At 46.6% G+C, this 21138-nt stretch overlaps 1 protein-coding gene across 1 annotated transcript in view; it reads right to left on the minus strand.

Moving 5' to 3' along the window:
* Positions 1–21138, minus strand: part of LOC119969249 (importin subunit alpha-4) — a 122414-nt gene that overhangs the window by 23000 nt on the left and 78276 nt on the right. Inside the window, exons 9-13 of the mRNA XM_038802606.1 lie at positions 20779–20823; positions 17066–17197; positions 13484–13612; positions 3836–3940; positions 2501–2572 (exon numbers count right to left, since the gene is read on the minus strand). Coding sequence (XP_038658534.1) covers positions 2501–2572; positions 3836–3940; positions 13484–13612; positions 17066–17197; positions 20779–20823 — 483 coding nt within the window. The remainder of the gene's footprint in view (positions 1–2500; positions 2573–3835; positions 3941–13483; positions 13613–17065; positions 17198–20778; positions 20824–21138) is intronic.

Here is a 21138-nt window from a genome sequence, read left to right on the forward strand (position 1 = left end):
TTTTCTTTTTTCTCCCATGTCCACAAAGTATACTCTTCCATCGACTTTTTTGTTCTGAGCAGGGGTCTAATACCGGGGATGGTGGATACGGAGTACTCGGCAATCACAGTGTCGGATCATGCCCCACATTGGGTGGATCTATGGGTTAGTTTGGAGAGAGGGCAACGCCCGCTATGGAGGCTGGTTGTGGGGTTGTTAGCGGACGAGGCGATCTGTGGGCGGGTGAGCAAGTCCATCCAGGACTACCTGAAAACAAATGATCAGGGGCAGTCTCTGCAGCAACGGTCTGGGAAGCTTTGAAGGCAGTGGTCAGAGGGGAATTAATCTCTATACGGGCCCACAGAGAAAAAGTGGAATGGGCTGAGAGGGATAGGTTAGTTGAGGAGATACTCCAAGTGGACAGGAGATACTCGGAGGCCTCGGATGCAGGGCGACAGAGGGAGTGGCGGAGGTTTCAGGCGGAGTTTGGGCTCTTGACTACAGGGAAAGCGGTGGAACAGCTGAGGAAGGCAAGGGGGGCGATTTATGAGTATGGGGAAAAGGCTAGCAGAATGTTCGCGCACCAGCTCAGAAAAAGGGAGACGGCCAGGGAGATAGGGAGAGTGAAGAGTAGAGGTGGGAATATGGTCCTGGACCCAGTGGGGGTGAATGAGGTGTTTGGGGACCTTTACAGCAAATTATAAAAGTCGGAACCCCCGACGGGGGTGGAGGGGATGAGGCAGTTTTTGGGTCAGTTGAGGTTCCCGATCTGGTGCAAGGGCTGGGAGCCCCAATTGAAATTGAGGAAATAATTGAGGGGCTGGAGGGCATGCAGTCGGGCAAGGCCCCGGGGCCGGATGGCTACCGGTGGAATTCTATAAGAAGTTTCCAGAGGTATTGAGCCCACTGCTGGTGAGGACATTTAATGAAGCAAGAGAGAAGGGAGTCCTCCCCCCAACAATGTCGCAGGCCTCAATTTCATTGATCCTGAAACGCGAGAAGGATCCGGAGCAATGCGGGTCATACCAGGCCAATTTCTCTATTGAATGTGGACACCAAACTGCTGGCTAAGATACTGGCCACAAGGATAGAAGATTGTGTCGCAGGGGTGGTAGGGGAAGACCAGACGGGATTTGTAAAGGGCGGGCAACTCAAGGCCAATGTTCGAAGGCTTTTAAATGTTATTATGATGCCCTCAGAAGGAGGGGAGATGTAGGTGGTGGTAGCGATGGATGCAGAGAAGGCTTTTGATCGGGTGGAGTGGGGTTACCTGTGGGAGGCGCTGGGAAGGTTTGGGTTTGGTGAGGGCTTCATTGACTGGGTGCGGTTGCTCTATGAGGCACCAGTAGCGAGTGTACGTATGAACCGGGTGAGGTCGGGGTATTTTAAACTCACCGAGGGACGAGGCAAGGGTGCCCCCTCTCCCCGTTACTGTTTGCTCTGGCCTAGAGCCATTGGCCATGGTTGGGAGAGGGGAAGATAAACAGATATTTACCGGGAACTTTTAGATGCGGAGGAAACTCCGCTGGAGGAGCTTGAGGGCAAGTGGGAGGACGAGCTAGGAAGAGAGACAGAGGCGGGTCTGTGGGCGGATGCCCTAAGCAGGATTAATACATCCTCATCATGTGCCAGGCTTAGCCTGATGCAATCCAAGTTAGTCCACCGGGCACACATGACAGTGGCCCGGATAAGCAAGTTCTTTGGGGTAGAGGACAGGTATGCGAGGTGCGCGGGAAGCCAAGCAAATCATGTCCACATGTTTTAGGCATGCCCAAAGCTTTGAGGGTTTTGGCAGGGTTTCACTAAGGCAATGTCCATAGTACTCAGGGCTAAAGAGCTGGCTTTGAAAGCAGACCCAGGCAGGCCAGCAGCACTGTTCAATTCTTGTACCAGCCTCCCCGAACAGGTGCCGGAATGTAGCGACTAGGGGCTTTTCACAGTAACTTCATTTGAAGCCTACTTGTGACAATAAGCAATTTCATTTTCATACTCAAAACACGGATGATGCCGAGTCCCCGGGTGGCGTTCTTTGGAGTGCCGGAAGAGCCGGGAGTGCAGGGGGCGAAAGAGGCCGACGTCTTGGCCTTTACCTCCCTGGTAGCCCAGAGACAGATCTTATTAACGTGAAGGGACGCGATAAAAACTTGCAAATACCCTAATAAAACTATTTTTAAAAAAAGATGAGTGAACAGGGCAGCACGGTGGCGCAGTGGTTAGTACTGGGACTGCAGTGCCGAGGACCCGGGTTCGAATCCTGGCTTTGGGTCACTGTCTGTGTGGGTTTTGCACAATCTCCCCGTGTCTGCATGGGTTTCACCCCCACAACCCACAAGGTGTGCAGGTTAGGTGGATTGGCCACACTAAAAAAAATTGCCCCTTAATTGGAAAAAAAAATGATGAGTGAACAGGAAAAAAAAATTAAAAGGGCATTGGCGAAAGGGAAGTGGAATGAAAGTAGGCAGAACGCTGACCCCCTGTGCAGCCTATGATTCCCAGGTTATAAAATATATTTTTCACTTACTTGCTCCTTTTTGCCACTGATGGTCAAGTTACTGATTGCCCATGCAGCTTCTTTTTGAGTTCCAAAATCTCCCTATAATGAAAAGAAGACAGTTCACCTTTCATTGCAATGTTAACAGGAAGGCAGCGTTAGTAACTATTTCACACCACACGGATTTCTCAACTTGCCAAATAAACTGCAGCAATGATTGAAGCATTCATTTTTTTTTTAGTACTTCAACAAGGCTGGTACATGGGCAAGTTGAAAATGGAAATGCTCTGTACAGATTGCAAACAGGATCTATGATAAGAAGAAATCTTAGGGCGACACAGTAGCACAGTGGTTAGCACAGTTGCTTCACGGCTCCAGGGTCCCAAGTTCGATTACGGGCTTGGGTCACTGTCTGTGCGGAGTCTGCATGTTCTCCCCGTGTCTGCGTGGGTTTCTTCCGGGTGCTCCGGTTTCCTCCCACAGTCCAAATTGGTCATGTTAAATTGTGTCCAAAAAGATTAGTTGGGGTTACTAGGTTGCAGAGAGAGGTGTGGGCTTAGGGAGGGTGCTCTTTCCAAGGGCCGGTGCACACTCGATGGGCTGAATGACCTCCTTCTGCACTGTAAATTCTCTGAAATGTGCTGAACTGTTCTTTCCCCAATCTTCTCTGGTTATTCAATGACAATAAAATGCAAATTCAAATTGTATGTACAGCGAAGCTGTTCCCACCTGCATCAAGAAAAATGTTAAGTTTAACATTTTTGTAACTATACAAGTCAAACATTTTCTTCCAAGATGTTTGTGCTTCTTGTTTCACTGTTTTAGTTGCAATTCACAAAATGTTTTGATTACATTTTCCCAGGAATCTCATTGTCCCAGTCATATTCAAGTTACAACAATGAGTTTATTCACAGGATGTGAGTGTCAATGGTAATGCATTTCTCACTTAATTGCTCGAGAAAAGGTAGGGGCGAGCCACCTTCTAAAATATATCTCAGTGGCTTGCTAGGCCATTTCAAAACGTCATCACTGTTTCTCGCTCCACAGATGCTGCAGAGTTTACCCAGCACTCTGTTTTTGTAATTCTACCATACCTGCTAAACATCTTGTATTTGAGCAGTCAGATGATTAGCTGAACACTTGAGGGGCAAGAGTTGCTAGTGAGATTCTGAACACATTAATCAATTTGGACTGCTTTTTCGGGCAAGCTGTGTTTCATGGGCACACAGGTGAAAGCAATAGAACTTTTTCTGACTCTTTTGTTTTGCCATGATAATTCACTTGAAATATATTCTCACTAAGCTGGTTTCAAGCTGTGCAAGAAGGTCTGGCCTGAATATTGATTTGGTTTCATATTTTGCTCACCTTAGCCAGTTGATGAATAATCATGGGAATCAAACCAGCATCTATCACAGCTTGCACTTGCAGCTGGTTTCCTGCAGTGATGTTGGAGAGGAACCACACTGCTTCCTATAGAAAATAATTCAAGCAAAGCGTCAACAATCTAGTCAGCCCACCAAGCATTTTCCTTGCAGGTTTCTACATGTACAATAGCATGAAATGATTAAAAACGCTTCCAGGGGGACTTCCGGTTGCGGCCATGCTTGGCTAGGTCGCACGTTCGGCAGCTCCCGCCAAGAACGGACTTTTGGGCCCTTTTGAGGAGCCCCAGCAGCACTTGTATGATGGTTCCCAATGTGGGAAGGTGATAGTAAGGTTCCCCCAGCACTGTATGGAGTGGACCAGGAGTGGAGCAATCAAAAAAGTGGTTTTGGAGCAGCGGAGAGAGCGGGGGAGGAAAAGCAAGATGGCAGCGGGTGGAGATCAAGCAGCGTGGGCGCAGTGGTCGCGGGAGCAGCAGCAGTGCCCCAAAATCTGCTTTCCAGAGCTGAGAGCAGAAATGCTGGCGCCAATGAAGGCGTCGATAGAAAAGCTGGTGGAGACCCAGAAGGCCCAAGGGGCGGCGATTTGCGAGGTGTGGCAGAAGGCAGCATGGTAGCATTGTGGAATGCACAATCGCTTCACAGCTCCAGGGTCCCAGGTTCGATTCCGGCTTGGGTCACTGTCTGTGCGGAGTCTGCACATCCTCCCCGTGTGTGTGTGGGTTTCCTCCGGGTGCTCCGGTTTCCTCCCACAGTCCAAAGATGTGCAGGTTAGGTGGATTGGCCATGATAAATTGCCCTTAGTGTTCAAAATTGCCCTTAGTGTTGGGTGGGGTTACTGGGTTATTGGGATAGGGTGGAGGTGTTGGCCTTGGGTGGGGTGCTCTTTCCAGGAACAGGTGCAGACTCGATGGGCCGAATGGCCTCCTTCTGCACTGTAAATTCTATGTAAAAAAAGGCCTCAGAGAACAAGGACGAGATTTTGAGCCTGGCGGTGAAAGTGGAGGTGCACGAGGCACTACACAAGTGGCAGAAGATGTTTGAGGACCTGGAAAACAGGTCGAGGAGGAAGAATCTTCGGATTCTGGGTCTCCCTGAAGGAGTGGAGGGGTCTGACGCTGGGACATATGTAGTTACAATGCTCAACACGCTGATGGGCGCGGGAGCTTTCCCAAGGCCCCTGGAGCTGGATGGGGCTCATCGAGTCCTGGCAAGGAGGCACAAAACCAACGAGCCGCCAAGGGCTGTAGTGGTGAGGTTCCACCACTTTATGGACAGGGAGTGCGTCCTGAGATGGGCGAAGAAAGGACGGAGCAGCAGGTGGGAGAATACGGAGATCCGTATCTACCAGGACTGGAGTGCGGAGGTGGCCAAGAGGGCTGGTTTTAATCGGGCCAAGGCGGTTCTTCATCGGAAGGGGGTGAAGTTTGGAATGCTGCAGCCAGCGCGATTGTGGGTCACGTTTCAGGACCGTCACCGCTATTTTGAGACGCCAGATGAGGCGTGGTGGTGGTGGTGGTTGGGGGGGGGATGCGGCGATTCTTGGATCAACTGAGGTTCCCGAGGGTGGAGGAGGAGCAGGAGGCTGGTTTGGGGGCGCTGATTGGGCTGGAGGAGCTGGTTAAAGGATTGGGGAGCATGCAGGCGGGGAAGGCTCCGGGACCGGACGGGTTCCCGGTTCAATTTTACAGAAAGTATGTGGACCTGCTGGGCCCGTTGCTGGTGAGAACTTTTAATGAGGCGAGGGAGGAGGGGACTCTGCCCCTGACAATGTCCCGGGCACTGATCTCGCTGATTTTGAAGCGGGACAAGGATCCATTGCAATGTGGATCGTATAGGCCGATTTCGCTCCTCAATGTAGATGCTAAGTTACTGGCGAAGGTTCTGGCTATGAGGTTTGAGGACTGTGTCCCGGGGATGATCCACGAGGACCAGACGAGGTTTGTGAAGGGCAGGCAGTTAAACACGAATGTCCGGAGGCTCTTAAATGTGATCATGATGCCCTCGGTGGAGGGGGAAGTGGAGGTAGTGGCGGCCATGGACGCGGAGAAGGCCTTCGATCGGGTGGAGTGGGAGTATCTCTGGGAAGTGCTCAGGAGGTTTGGGTTCGGGGAAGGGTTCATAAGGTGGGTCAGGCTGTTATATAGGGCCCCAGTGGCGAGTGTGGCTACGAACCGGCAGAGGTCGGAGTACTTTAGGTTGTACCGCTTATCCACCTTGTTGTTTGCACTGGCACTTGAGCTGCTGGCCATGGCACTGATCTAGGAACTGGAGGGGATTGGTCCGGGGGGGGGTTTGTTTAGATGAGAGTGGGGCGTTTTCCTTACTGCTGTGTTTATTTGTTAAATGGGGGTTATTGTATTTTGTTGGAAATCCCATGTATAATTTTTACTTGTTTTGTGCTTTATTCTTTTTTCTGTTTAGAGTGTTAAGTTGAAAATTGTTGAAAATTTGAATAAATATATATTTTTTAAAAACGCTTCCAGGATAAGCTCTTTAAAGTACGATTGGTTTTAATCCAACCTACTCCATAAATTCCAACACTTAGTGGTGCATGGAATCAAAGGGCGAAAAATTGAAGTAGGTTTAAGGTGGTGAGAAAGACACATGTCTTATATGTTGGTTAGGCCAAAGTGAGGATGGTCCTTAACTGCACCCAATAGTTTCATAATCCAGGAATATTCAGCCATGTTGTCAACAACACACGTATGGATTTTATCCCGCCAAATGTAAAATCTGTCTCCCATCCTAGTTCACAACTACCATGGCAAGCTTATGTCACATAAGCACTTCTTTAGTTAAAAGCCTGTGGAATCAAATGGGAATTTGCGATGCCATCACCACACATCGTGATCAACAGCCTGGTCAGTTTTGGCCCACCATCATTTTCAAATATCTTACAGTTTTCATTATATTGTACCCAGTGGAACAGAATAAAAACTGATCTCAGACACGCAGCTCTTTCAAGCAGTATTCAAAGTTATGTTCTAAAGCAGTGGTGGGCAACCAGCAGCCTGCGGGCCACATGCGGCTCAACTGGGTTGAGTGCGACCCACAAGACATTTTGTTGACCATTGCCCATCCACAGGGTTGCCACATTCCCCGGATTTCCGGCAGTGTAGTTGTTTCCTACTGGCAGAATTGAAGTGATATGCACATAAAACAAGGGCAAGTGAAGTGAGGTGTATGCTGATTGCACACAACATTGACAGTGACAGCCATGCGCTCCTTTTGCATCCAAAGTGTAAATATTTATTTTGTTTTACCATTTGAAATTGATGTTAGTTCTATTAGTATATAAATGAAGCAGCATTTTCCGTATTAAATGTATTTAATTATATTCATTGGGCTATGGTTAGTGAGCAAGCCTGATTTCAATCTTGCAACCCATTGAGATGAAGGAGGGCCACTCATTCCACGCTCTCACCAGTCTCGGTGGCCCATCACTGTTCTAAAGCATCAGATTATGGAGACTAATAAAATGCTTGCTGACAAAATTTACAAATACAAGCAGCACATGGATTATAGACAGAAGCAGAGGGTTGGTCTTTGTTAGTTTCTATATTTGATCCGGCCCAAAATAAACAAAGGCCGCCAGTGGAAAAAAAGACATCTGATTAAAATTCAGCTGCATGAGTCCACTATGGCCAGCACTGCTCTGACCGTGCATCTTTCTAATATACCATCCTTCATTCTCTCTCTCCTTCCTACATCCTGAATCTGATCAAATCAAGATTTATTGCACTGCCTCCAACTCCAATCAATCTTTCCAGGACCTCAAAATAGAACTCACGACCATTCTCAATCATTTACTCCATCAACTTGCAGATTTTAAAAGCAAGCTCAGCACTCTCCAACTTTCCTCATCTCTTTAATTAATTTCAGCCTTCATGGCATCCTCATCATGGGCCTTTTACCTTCACTTAAAAAAAAAGGGTTTTCAAAAATATCTAAACCAAAAAGCATGTGATTTGGCCTGTGCAAATGTGTTTTCTCCTTGAAAATGTTCATATGTCTCACTGAAACAAATTCTGGACACAAATACCCAATCACCACACACAGCCATTAGAAGGGTTGAGTACAGATGCAAATAAGACAGTAAAGCACAAGATGATAAATGTGCTTCTAGTATCCTATAGTAACAGGAGGTAGCTGTATGGCTCAATGTAAAAAAAAATAATTTGCATTTATATAGCATCTTTAAGTGTAATAAAACATAGTTGCCAGAGTGGGCTTGAAGTAGATGATGAGACAACCAACACAACAGGAAAACCTCCTTGACGTCATCCTCAATAATCTACCTGTCACAGATGCACATATCCATGATAATACTGTTAGAATGACAACTGTACAGTACTTGTGGAGCTGAAGGCCCTTCTTCACACTGAGGATACCAACCACTGTGCTACGTAGCATTATCAGTGTTCTAAACTGATTTCGAACAGATCTAGCAGCACAAAACTGGACATCCATGAGGCACTGTGGGCCATCAGCAGCAGCAAACCTGCATTCCACTTGCTTAAACTCATGGCCTGGCATATGCCTCACTCTATTACCATGAAACCAGAGGACCAACCAATGGTTAAATGAGCACTGAAGAACATGCCAGGAACAGCACCAGGCATACCCAAACATGAGCTGCTAGCCTAGTGAAGCTCCAAGACTACATGCATGTTAAATAGTCAAAAGAGCGGGCTGGAGGCTGGCCCAAGAGGGACTATGATTGATTGGCTGATCACGTGGAATGTGCGAGGATTGAATGGACCAGACAAGAGGGCCCACGTGTTCACATATTTAAAAAGATTGAAGGTGGATGTGGCCATGCTACAGGAAACTCACCTGAAGGTGGGGGACCAGATTAGACGGAGGAAGGGATTCATTCTGGATTGGACTTTAAAACAAAGGGGGTGTCGATTTTGATCAATAAGCGAGTGGCGTTTGAGGTGAGAAATATAGTTACTGACTCTGGAGACAGTATGTTATGGTGACCGGGACTGGCAATTCAGAAGGTGGAACAGAAGGTGGCTGAGCACAAGGACCAGCTAACTGCGATGGCAGCGGAGATGGATCTGATGAGGGATCACCAGAACAGACTTCAGGAAAAGGTGGAGGATTTGGAGAACAGGTCGCGCAGGCAGAATTTGAGGATCGTTGTCCTCCCGGAGGGCATTGAGGAATAGGTCCCAGGGGCATATGTGGCACGTTATGTTCGATAAGCTGCTGGGCGAAGGTGCGTTTGCTCGACCCTTGGAAGTGGACAGGTCGCAGAGCGTTTGCAAGGAAGCTGCAGATGAATGAGCCCACCGAGGGCAATGGTGGTACGAATGCACCAGTTCCCGGATAAGGAACAGATCCTAAGGTGGGCCAGGCAGACGAGGAGCTGCAAATGGGAAAATAACAAGCTGCGCATTTACCAGGACTGGGTGCGGAACTGGCCAAAAGAAGAGCAAGCTTTAACAAAGTTAAATTGGCCCTCTTCAAGAAGGGGGTGAAGTTCGACAAGTTGTCCCCAGCTCGTTTGTGGGTCACTTGCGAGGGTCAAGAACTTAATTTCAGATCGCCGGATGAGGCGATCAACTTTGTTACGGACAAGGGACTGGAAGGTGATGGAGGACTTTGAACTTGGGGGCGAGTTCAAGAATACTTCTGTGCCTGTGCTGCTAAAATTTATTTTCTTTATGGGCGGTGATGTAGTGTTTTTGTACTCATTTTTGGGCAGTCGCTCAATTTTGTATGCGGGTTAACTTTATTCTTGTGGGGGGTTCGGTGGGTGGAATTTTCTTCTTTGTGTTTGTTGGGGATTGTGTTGTTTTGCATACGTATGTTCGAGCGGTGGTGGGGTGGGATTGGGGGGGGTGGGGAGAACAATAGGGGGGGTAGAATGCTTGGCCCCCATGGGCGGTGGCTACCAGGCTAGCTGGGCAGGCTAGCTCACGGAAGCGCAGTTGGGGGGGGTGGGCGAGCAGTGACTAGTTTGATATGGGGGGGTTGGGATTGTTGTTTTGTTAGTGAGGGAGGGGGAATTGTTGTGCTGACAGGGGAGGGACCAGCATTGGGAGACAAATTGGAGGTCAAGGACGGTAGACGCCCGAGGGTGGGCCTGAGGAGGCACAGGACGTGTGCTGGAGGCTGGCCTAAGAAGGGTGATGGTTGTGGGGGTCGGTGTGGGAGCGGGTAGACGCGGCATCATATAAGGCTTCGTATAAGTTTGGAGGCATTGATAACTGCTCCTCTGCCATTCTCGCCGGCCCGGTAGTCCACAAGCCCAGTGGTAGCGGTAGCTCTGAGTGTTTGGGGCAGTGGAGGAAGCATATGGGAGTGGTCGGTGTGGGCTCCAATTTGTGGCAACCACCGATTTGTCCCAGGGACGCTGGAAGGGGGGTTTCGGAGGTGGCAGAGAGCAAGGATTGAGAGGCTGGGGCATCTATTTATTGATGGGAGCTTTCCATGTTCAGAGGATTTGGAGGAGGAGTTTGAATTGCCAGGAAGGAATGGGTTTCGATATCTGCAGATAAGGGATTTTGCGTGAAGGCAGATTGCGACTTTTCCGCTTCTATTGCCACAGGTGATAGTTTCTAAAATGGGGGTGGGGGAGGGGAAGGTTTCTAAAATCTATAAAGAACTTATGGAGTGGAAGGAAACCCAGATAGGTGAGCTAAAGCGTAAATGGGAAGATGAGCTGGGAGGGGAGATAGAGGCGGGTCTGTGGGAGAATGCTCTGAGCAGAGTCAACACGTCCTCAACATGTGCCAGGCTCAGCCTGATACAATTTTAGGTGGTTCACTGGGCGCACATGAATGTGGCCCGGATGAGCAAGTTTTTTTGGGTGTCTGAAGAAGACAGGAGTCTGAAATGCGCCGGAGGGCCCGCAAACCATGTCCACATGTTTTGGGCATGCCCGAAGCTTAGGGGATACTGGCAGGGATTTGCGGATGTCATGTCCACGGTGCTAATAACGAGGGTGGCACCGAGTCCAGAGGTGGCAATGTTTGGAGTTTCGGAAGATCCGGGAGTCCAGGAGGCAAGAGTGGTTGACGTTTTGGCCTTTGCCTCCTTGGTCGGAGACAGATATTATTAGCATCGAGGGACCCGAAGCTCCCGAAATCAGGGCTTTGGATTAGCGACATGGCTGGATTTCTTAGACTTGAGAAAATTAAGTTTGCCCTGAGAGGATCAACGTTAGGGTTCGTTCGGAGGTGGCAGCCATTTATCGACTTCTTCGGAGAAAACTAAACTGGCAGCAGATTCAATGAGGGGGGATGTAGAGTAGGCGGGAACTTTGGGAGATGGGGGATGTGTTACGCACTGAACTATGTTTACATTTGTATTTGTATAATTTATGAAACCATAAATGCTGTAATAAAATGTTTTTTAAAAAAACTGTACCAAAGGCGCCAGACAGGTAAAAAAGTGCGAGGGGTAATAGTTACCACAGTCACATTTCTAAAAGATGTCACTTGGACAAGGGCTGTTTTGGAAAACTGATGAGAGGGATTAAAACATGGAATTCTGGGAAAGATAGGCACAGATTGGTAAGTGACAACATGTTGAAGGACTTGAGAAAAAGGGGAGTTTGGAAATGAGATGGTAGTTTACACACGGATAGAGGAGTCATGGATGGGTTTTTTGAGGATTGCTGATGGCAGATTTGAGGGGACCGGGGGTGGGGGGCAATACAAAAGTATGAGCTCAGCACCAGATGCTTCCTTAGAGGAATTTTGGCCCAGTGGATGAGGGAAGGAAGTGGCTGAGGCAGTTGAATGGAGAGTTGTAATCTTAGTAACAAAGAAATCCATTATCCACTTGCACTTCTTGTTGGAAGTGATGGCGGATGAGGTATGAGAGAAGGATTTGAGAAGACAGTCTGCAATGAAAAAAGTCAGGAGATTATTTTCACATTCCAGATGATTCTGGGACAATGAGCAGTTTTGGTAGAGGAGTGCAAGTCATGAGGTGCTTTATGTGGTCCAACCAGCTCTGATGATGAATTACTAAACTAGTTATCCATCATAATATTCAAATCTGTGCCCCTTGGGATTGGATATGTGTGCTGCCCAGGGGAATGGCCAGGCTGAGAGAGAGTAATGGTTTTAATGGGTCAAGAGCAAGGTTGGAAGTAAGGATGTCAGTACCTGCAAAAATGTTCTGATGAATAAAAAGCCAAAATTTAGATAATTGAAAACTTGCAAGTGCAGATCTAAGTGACCTTTTTTTTCTCCAGAGGTGGACTTAAAGGGAAGTGGCTTTTGAGGGCGGGGCGAGCAAGATGGGGGAAGAGGGGGGGATGCGAACAGAGAGTGACACAAGGATGTGATCAGAAATGGGTTTATATGAGACGGACACATTGAGACCACAAAAGATTGTACAGTCAGGGAAGGGACTGTGAAAATGGGTTGGGGAATTTATGTGGATCACCTGGAAAAATAGATGGCAATCCAAATATCCATCTTGTGCAGCAAGTAACTCAGCTCAGCTTCAGGAAGCACTGATCATGGTTGTTCCTGAAAATATAACTTGCTACTATTACTTAGTATATAACTATCACCAGCAAATATTGTATTAAATGCAATAAATGTACAACGCAAAATCTGTGAAATGTACATAAATGTACTTTTAATCTACTGCTTTCTAATCATAGTTCAAATGTTGGCAAAGTTTTGTTTTTTTCTTGTCAACCTCTTTTAAGTTTATGCATTGCACCATGTGAATTGAGCACAATCCTATTGTTTTTGTATCTCTAGCATTGGGAGCATTGTAGAACCCAAATAACACCACAGACCACTGACCTGATAGAGGTTTTCGAATTTCCAGCAGTGCTCCTTTGTACTACAAGGAGGCCACCACTGAGCTATTTGTGGTTAAGTTTGGGACATTTTAATGGGTACATGAGTCATCATTCCATGGCACTGTGAATAACATGACTTCAACCTCAGGGTGACCCGAAGACAAAACATCTTCACAGAGGGTTGTGCAACTGAAAATGCAAGACTAAATTTGGATGAAATTATATTGCAATGTTCTTCATCTCGACAAGCCACTGTTTTACGTTGCTTTTGATAAATATTTTTAAATGATAATATTACATTACATTTTCCTTCTCTGTGGGAATATTGTCGCTTTCTCCATTACTCTAGCCTCGGTAGGCTTTCAGTATATATTCAGTATAATGTGCACACAAGCCCATCTGGGCAAAACAAGCTCTAGTTTTAGATATGGGGAGAATGGGGGAAAAGAGACAAGGCTGAGAAAAGCCAGTGGATATATTTGCAGCTACAGAAAGGCAAAAGCAAACAAAATGTTGGGGGAGTAAGAAGGTGATAGCGCATTAAACAAATCAACAGTGTGCTGTAACTATAGAACAAACAAAATCCTCCACACATTTCCCCAAAAATCAGATGGCGAAACTGGCACGGATTCATCAACATGATGTTCAGATTCTTGTGCGTGCTGACAGTAGCAACCATCATGAGATCCACTATAAGCGATTTCAAATGAAACCAGTTACGGCTGCTAGCCCAACAACTGGGAACAATCTGTGAAAGTTAAAGTGCATGACCATCAAAAGCTCATTTGATGAAATTGGCAGAGCCTCTCAAGTCAGACTGGCAACATGTGAACTTTTTTTTTGTACCTTGTTGATCTTCTCTTTAGGATGGGTCAGGAGATTGGGAAAGTGTGACAGTACATCACAGTTAAGAACAACCTGTGTCTGTTCATCAGTACCCGTCACTATGTTGCCTACGGCTCTCAGTGCAGCTGTCTGTACAAGAGAGGGAAATGAAAAGGTTTCGTGAGATTCTATTCTTTTGCAATTGATTCAAAGTACCAATTAAAATTACAAGCTTCATTACAATTATTCCCTCCACACCCGTGAATAACTCAATGCCTCCCAATATGGAGTGGTTGGAAAACTATTATACTGTTTACTCTGCCTTCCACACTGGCAAACCAACTATGGTATCCTTGTACAAATACACAAATAATCTGTAGAAGCAAAGACAATTTTTGCGTGAAGCAGAAGATGGAAAAGGTTCTTCCCCAACCTTATGGGAAAAACAACAGCCTATCTGGCTGAGGGAAAATGTCTGCAAACCCATCCTGCTGTTTCATAGTGTTTAGCCGACAGTATAAGCTTCAAGCAAAATGTGAAATCAACACCAGTACTAAACATATATGTTTCTATTCTTTACATTCTAGTGAAATTAAATCAAATGCGGTTGCATATGTCAATTGAAAAACGGAAAATTCAATCAACAACATACTTTTTAGTATTTACTGCGTTCACATCAAAAATGAAGATTTCCTTGTATTTCATACATTAATGTTAAGATTTTGTAAAATACAAAAATGTTATTTTACTAATTTCAAGAGCAATGTAAAGGGAATATTTTTCCCATCAAAAACAAGCTCTGATCAGGAATGAAACAAAGCTCTGCATTGTTTTATTTTGCACAAATGTTATCCTTAACAAAACAATATAGTGATCACCAATAACTTGAATTTAGTGCAAATGGCACATAGGGCAGCACTGTGGCAGTGGTTAGCAGTGCAGCCTCCCAACACCAGGGACCTGGGTTTGATTCAGGTCGGGTGGCTGCCTGTGTAGAGTTTGCACATTCTCCCCGTGTCCCCGTGGGTTTCCTCTGGGTTCTCTGGTTTCCTCCCACAGTCCAAAGATGTGCAGGTTAGGTAGATTGGGCGATATAAATTGCCCCTTAGGGTGGGGTTTCAGGAATAGGACGGGGAATTGGGCCTGTGTGGCATGGTCATTCAAAGGGTAAGTGCAGACTCAATGGGCCGAATGGCCTCCTTCTGCACTGTAGGGATTATATGATTCCAGTTAAAATAAACACCGAAAACTATGAATTGGAAACTGAATGATAAGCATTAACCCTTGAATATCTATAATGAAAGCCCCAATATCTTTGAGATCAAGGTCAACACTTACACAGAAGTGTAGAAACCAAAGAACTGCAGCAACCAAAAAAAATGGAAAAACAATAGTGAAATAAAAGAAAACAGCCAATTTTGAGATCTGTACATAAAATTGAGGCGAATACATTTTTGATCTTTTTTGACCTTATTGTAGACACCATAGCTTTTTATTTAAAAAAAATTAAGGCATTTTGTATATATATTAAACACAACCAAAACCAGAAAAAGAACAAACCGGAAACGCCATGACAAATAAATAACACCCAAACACACCACTCTTCCTGCCATTCCCCTCCACTCATCCTGCCTCCCCCATTTTAACCCCTTTATCCCACCCCTACCCCTCCTCCCCTCTGCAGGCATCTTTTTTAAAAAAATAATTTTTATTGAAAAATTGAGTTTATACAACAACAACGAACCATAATAAAATACCAAAAATAACAATAATATTAGCAATCATAAACATTCGCCCCCACCTCCATGAACAACACAGCATTTTAACAACAATGCAAATTAACACAATATTAAGTTACATAATAGAAACTACAATAAGGAACACCCCCCCCCCCCCCCCCCCCCCCCCCCTCCCCCGGTTGCTGCTGCTATTGACCCAGATACCTATCTTTGAGCCAGGAAGTCCAGAAGGCTGCCATTGTTTATAGAACCCTTGTATTGATCCTCTCAGGGCAAATTTGACCCTTTCCAATTTTATAAATCCCGCCATGTCACTGATCCAGGTCTCCACACTTGGGGGCCTCGCATCCTTCCAGTGTAGCAAGATCCTTCGTCTGGCTACTAGGGATGCAAAGGCCAGGACACCGGCCTCTGTCGCCTCCTCCACTCCCGGCTCTACCGCAACTCCAAAAATCGTGAGTCCCCACCCTGGTTTGACCCTGGATCCAACTACCCTCGACACCGTCCCCGCCACCCCCTTCCAGAATTCTTCCAGTACTGGGCATGCCCAGAACATATGGGCGTGGTTCGCTGGACTCCCCGAACATCTGGTGCACCTGTCCTCACCCCCAAAGAACCTACTCATCCTAGTCACGGACATGTGGGCCCGGTGCAGCACCTTAAATTGGATGAGACTAAGCCTCGCACATGAGGAGGAAGAGTTGACTCTCTCCAAGGCATCCGCCCAAGTCCGTCCTCTATCTGCTCCCCGAGTTCCTCCTCCCATTTAACCTTCGACTCCTCCACCTCCTGCATAACCGTATAGATGTCAGACACCTTCCCCCTCTCCGACCCACACCCCTCCGAAAGCACTCTGTCCATTGTCCCCCGCGAGGGCAGCAAAGGGAATCCCTCTACCTGTCGCCTAGCAAACGCCTTTACCTGCAAGTATTTGAACATGTTCCCTTGGCGAAGCCCAAATTTATCTTCCAGTTCCCCCAGGCCCACAAACCTCCCGCCAATAAACAGGTCCCTCAATTTACTGATGCCCACCCTCTGCCACTCCCTAAATCCCCCATCCCTGTTCCCTGGGATGAACCGATGATTGCCACCCAATGGAGCCTCCATCGAGCCCCCTGTTTCCCCTCGATGCCGTCTCCACTGTCCCCAGATTCTTAGGGTCGCCGCCACCACCGGGCTCGTGGTAAACCTCTTAGGGGAGAGCGGCAACGGCGCCGTTCTCTGCAGGCATCTTAACTGTCTGTGAAGAGGTTGATAAATGGCTTCCACCTCCGGGCAAACCCACCCACTGATCCTCTTAAGGCAAACTTATTTTTTTCCAGCCTAAGGAACTCCGCCAGGTCGCTCACCCACACTCCCGGCTTCCGCGGCCCGAGTCCGTCCACTCCAACAAAGTCAGTCTCCGGGCTACCAGGGAGGCAAAGACCAAGACATCGACCTATCTCGCCCCCTGGACTCCCCAGTCTTCCAACACACCAAACAACGTCAACTTCTGGACTCAGGACCACCTTCACCACCTCAGACATAACATCCGCGAACCCCTGCCAGAACCCTTTCAGCTTCCATTTAACATCTCCTATCGGGGCTCCCTCCCAGTCCATTAACACCTTGTAAATCTCGGATACCTTACCCTCACCCACTCCTGCATTCGATAGCACCTTGTCTTGCAGCTCCAGTGGTGGCAAGTCGGGAAAGCACGGCACCTGCTTCCTCACATAATGCCGCACCTGTAAGCACGGGAACCCATTCCCACTGGGCAGCTCATCTCTTCCAATTCCTCTAAACTCGCAAAGCTGCCCCCTACAAAAAGGTCCCCAAATCGCTCGATACCGACACCATAGCTTTTAAAAAAATATTTTCTCACCTGAACTTTGACCTCTTGATGACTTAGAAGTGGAACAAGGAATGGCACTACACCAGAGTCAATCACCATCTGTATCTGTTCATTTCCTCCATCTGTCAGGTAAGATAAAGCCCAGACCGTATCCACGAGTATCTTGAATATATTAAAAAATAAATATCAGACCCATCAAAATTCCAATTAGTTACCGAAAGGAAAATGGAATTCGAAGATTAAACTGCAACGTATCAATCAAAAATGATATTATCACAGATAAATTCAATAAAGAATGGGCGGTTCAGTGGTTAGCACTACTGCCTCACGCCACCAAGGACCCAGGTTCAATTCTGGTCCCGGGTCACTATCCGTGTAGAGTTTGCACATTCTCCACGTGTCTCCGTGGGTCTCACCCCCACAACCCAAAGATGTGTAGGGTTAGTGGATTGACCACGCTAAATTGCCCCTTAATTGGAAAACAAAATTAATTGGGTACTCTATATTTTTTTTAAATTTCAATAAAGAATTCAGGAGCAACTCTTTTACTCAGGGTGGATGGAATATGGGACTAATTGAGGGAGGCAAACAACACTGATGCGTTTAAAATGAGAAAATAATAGCTTATGTTGATAGGGTGAGATTAAATCAGGTGAGAGGAGGCGTGTGGAGCATAAACTAGGAAAGACCTTGGACCAAATAGCCGGCTCCTGTGATGCAAAAACTACTTTAAAATTATGTGACATAGTACAGTGGAATATTAATGGGTTATATCTGCAGATTTCTTTCTACGAAATAAACTACATGATAACAAATGTATGGTCATGGCTTGCCACTTTCAAAAAGATGACCTGTACCAAATTCGACAATTTTCAGTCTCACCTTTGATGACAGGAACCTCTCAGGAACCAACATGAAGCAACAGGAAGGTGGCTAAAAGCCGAAACAATGGCAAGCTGAAGTGATTAGGAAGGTGCTTTTGCAGAGAGAACGGCAGTCGGGGGGGGGGGTTGGGCCTCCCAAATCTATAATATTATTACAGGGTGGCGAATGCTGAAAAGGTGAGGATTTGATTAAGGGTGGGGGGGGGGGGGGGGAGACTCCCAGTGCGTTAGAAGAGGAAATTCTGTGCAGGGGGTCGAGGCTGAGGGCGTTGGCACTCCCGATGGCTCCAGGTAAATATTCGGGCAGTCCAGTGGCGACGGCGACTTTAAAGATCTGGAGGCAGCCCTTTAAGTTGTGGGCGGGGTCAAGGGAAATGCCGATTTGGGAGCACCATAGGTTTGAGCCAGGGAAGTGGGATGGGAGTTTTCGGAGATGGGAGGAGTGGGGAGTTAGGGTATTAAAGGATTTGTTTCTGGGGGGGCCATTTTGCGAGGCTGGAGGAGTTTGGGGACAAATATGGGCTGGGACAGGGGGAGATCGTTAGATATCTGCAGGTGCACGATTTCGCTAGCAAGGAGGTTCAGAGCTTCCCGACAGTGCCGGCCTCCACATTGCTGGAGGAGGTATTGACAGCAGGGGGAATGGAGAGGGGGTGATGTTGGCGATCTATGGGAGGATTCTGGGGAGGACAAGGTATCATTGGAGGGGATTAAAGTGAAGTGGGAGGAAGAGATGGGGGGGCATATGGAGGAAGGGTTGTGGTGTGAGGAAGGACCTCGTGCGCGAGGTCGAGGCTGATATAGTTGAAGGTAGTGTATAGGGCACACCTCACAAGGACGAGGATGTGTGTGAGCGCTGTGGGAGGAGCCCCGCAAACCACGTTGACATGTTTCGGTCCTGTCCAAAACTGGAGGTGTCTTTAAGGTCACCCTGGGGGTGGCGGATGTGAGGTTTGAACCAGGGCCCCACAACACCATTTTTGGAGTGCCGGACCAGCCAGTACTGGAGGCGGATGCGGGGCAAATATCTTAGCCTTCGCCTCGCTGATTGCCCGAAGGCGGGTCCTGTTGGAGTGGAGGTCAGCTTCTCCACCCATTGCCTCAGCATGGCGGGGGGACCTGCTAGAATTTTTAACGCTCGAGAAGGTGAAGTTCAAGCTTGGGGGGGGGGGGATTGGATTGGATGCCATCAAACTTTGGGGGGGGGGGGGGAAAAGAGAGATTTGAGTGCATAGCTTATTGGTGACCATGTATGGGATGACCGTGGATTCTCTTTTTCTTTCTTGATTTGTATTTGGGATGTAGGGGAGAGGTTTGGGTTTGTAGGATAAAGGGGTTGTTGGTCAGAGGATTGCTATTTTATTTGTTATTGTTGGTTATCTGTTGTTGGGTGTATATTTGATGAAAATGTGAAAAATGAGGAGGAGGATAAAAATACATATTTTTTTAAACTGCTCAAATGTTACAGAAGTAGAGGTCAGCTTCAGAGGATTAATGACGGTCAATACAGACAGTTGCTTACTACCCCCATAAACCAGGACAATAGCTGTTTTTAAGTTTAGAACAACAATGATTCACACACAGCATATATAAAAATACATAAATAGCAGGCTGGTCAAGAAACTTCCTGGTATTAGAATGACAGAGTTTTAACAGCAACAGAATTGACTATAAGTATCGGAGAACTTCCCAGGAGGAGTGGAGCAGTAAGATGACTCACATCCATGTAAAAAGGAACAGTCATACAGCAACATGTTTGCAGCATTGACCAAGACCAAAAAAAGTTAAACACGTTGAGGGAAAACAACTGACATGCAAAATTCAAGCACTTGGGCATCACAGCAGTTAGCATTGTTGCCTCAGCGCCAAGGATCTGGGTTTGATTTTAACCTAAGGTGACTGTCTATGTGGAGTTTGCACATTCTCCTCGTGTGTGTGCGTGGGTTTCCACCGGGTGCTCCAGCTTCCTCCCACAGTTCAAAGATGTGCAGTTAGGTGGATTGACCATGCCAAATTGCTTAGTGTCTAAAACATTAGGTGGGGTTACTGGGATATGGTGAGGGTGTGGGCCTACGTAGGGTGGTCTTTTGGAGGGTTGGTGGATACTCTACGGGCCTTCTTCACTGTAGGGATTCTATGATTAGTCTATGATTCTATCCTATGATTAGTCACTGTGCAAAATAAGTTTACTCTGTGGATCTAATGCACTTTAGAATTCAGTCTAAGATTTGAATAATTATTTTATTATTTTGTGGGATGTGAGCATCACTGGCAAGACCAGCATTTGTTGCCCATCCCTAATTGCTTTTGAACTGAGTGGCTAAGGGCAGTTAAGAGTCAACCACACTGGTGGATCTGGAGTCACATGTAGGTTAGACTGGATAAGAACGGCAGATTTCCTTCTCTGAAGGTGATTAGTGAACCAGTTTTCTTTTAAACAAAAAAGTGATAGTTTCATGATTACCTTTAGAGACTAGCTTTCAATTCCAAAATTTTATTTCCACCAGTCACCATGGTGAGATTTGAACCTGTGCCCCCAGAGAGCTTTGGGTTTCTAGTCCAGTGACATTGCCAATACACCACCGGCTCCTCTTATTATAAATAGAAGCTAAGTAGATCAAAGGCAAGTTCCTCCAAAATAAAACAGAAGCATGAAACTGCTTTCTTGGTTGCTAAATGTTCCAAACTATCAGGAAATCTCCCTGCACCTGAAACACTGCTTATCAAAGACAATTATGGATTGGCGACAAATGCTGGCATTGCCAGTGACGCTCACATCGAGTAAAAGAACATGTTGTTTTAAATCAGCCAAATCTGGAAACACTGGAGACTGCTTGCCATGAGTCGTAAATTACTTACATTAATATCTGTGTGGTATATCAAAACACATAACGCTGGCAGGATCTGTGGGGGGGAAAAAGGGAATAATGCATTAGGTGATTACATTTTTAAATCAATAACTAAACATAAGAACTAAGAACAGGTGTAGGCAATTCAACCCCTCGAGCCTGCTCCACCATTTAATATAATCATGGCTGACCTCATCTCGGCCTCAACTCCACTTTCCTGACCCTTCTCCATAACTCTTCAACTCATCACTAATTCAAAATCTGTCTATCACCTCCTTAAATTTACTCAATGTCCCGGCATCCACCACAAGAGTAGTGAATTCCACAGATTCACTACCCCTTGAGAGAAGTAATTTCTCAAATCTGCTAC

The sequence above is a fragment of the Scyliorhinus canicula genome, chromosome 7 (assembly GCF_902713615.1).
Source record: "Scyliorhinus canicula chromosome 7, sScyCan1.1, whole genome shotgun sequence".
In the NCBI taxonomy this organism is placed as follows: Eukaryota; Metazoa; Chordata; class Chondrichthyes; order Carcharhiniformes; family Scyliorhinidae; genus Scyliorhinus; species Scyliorhinus canicula.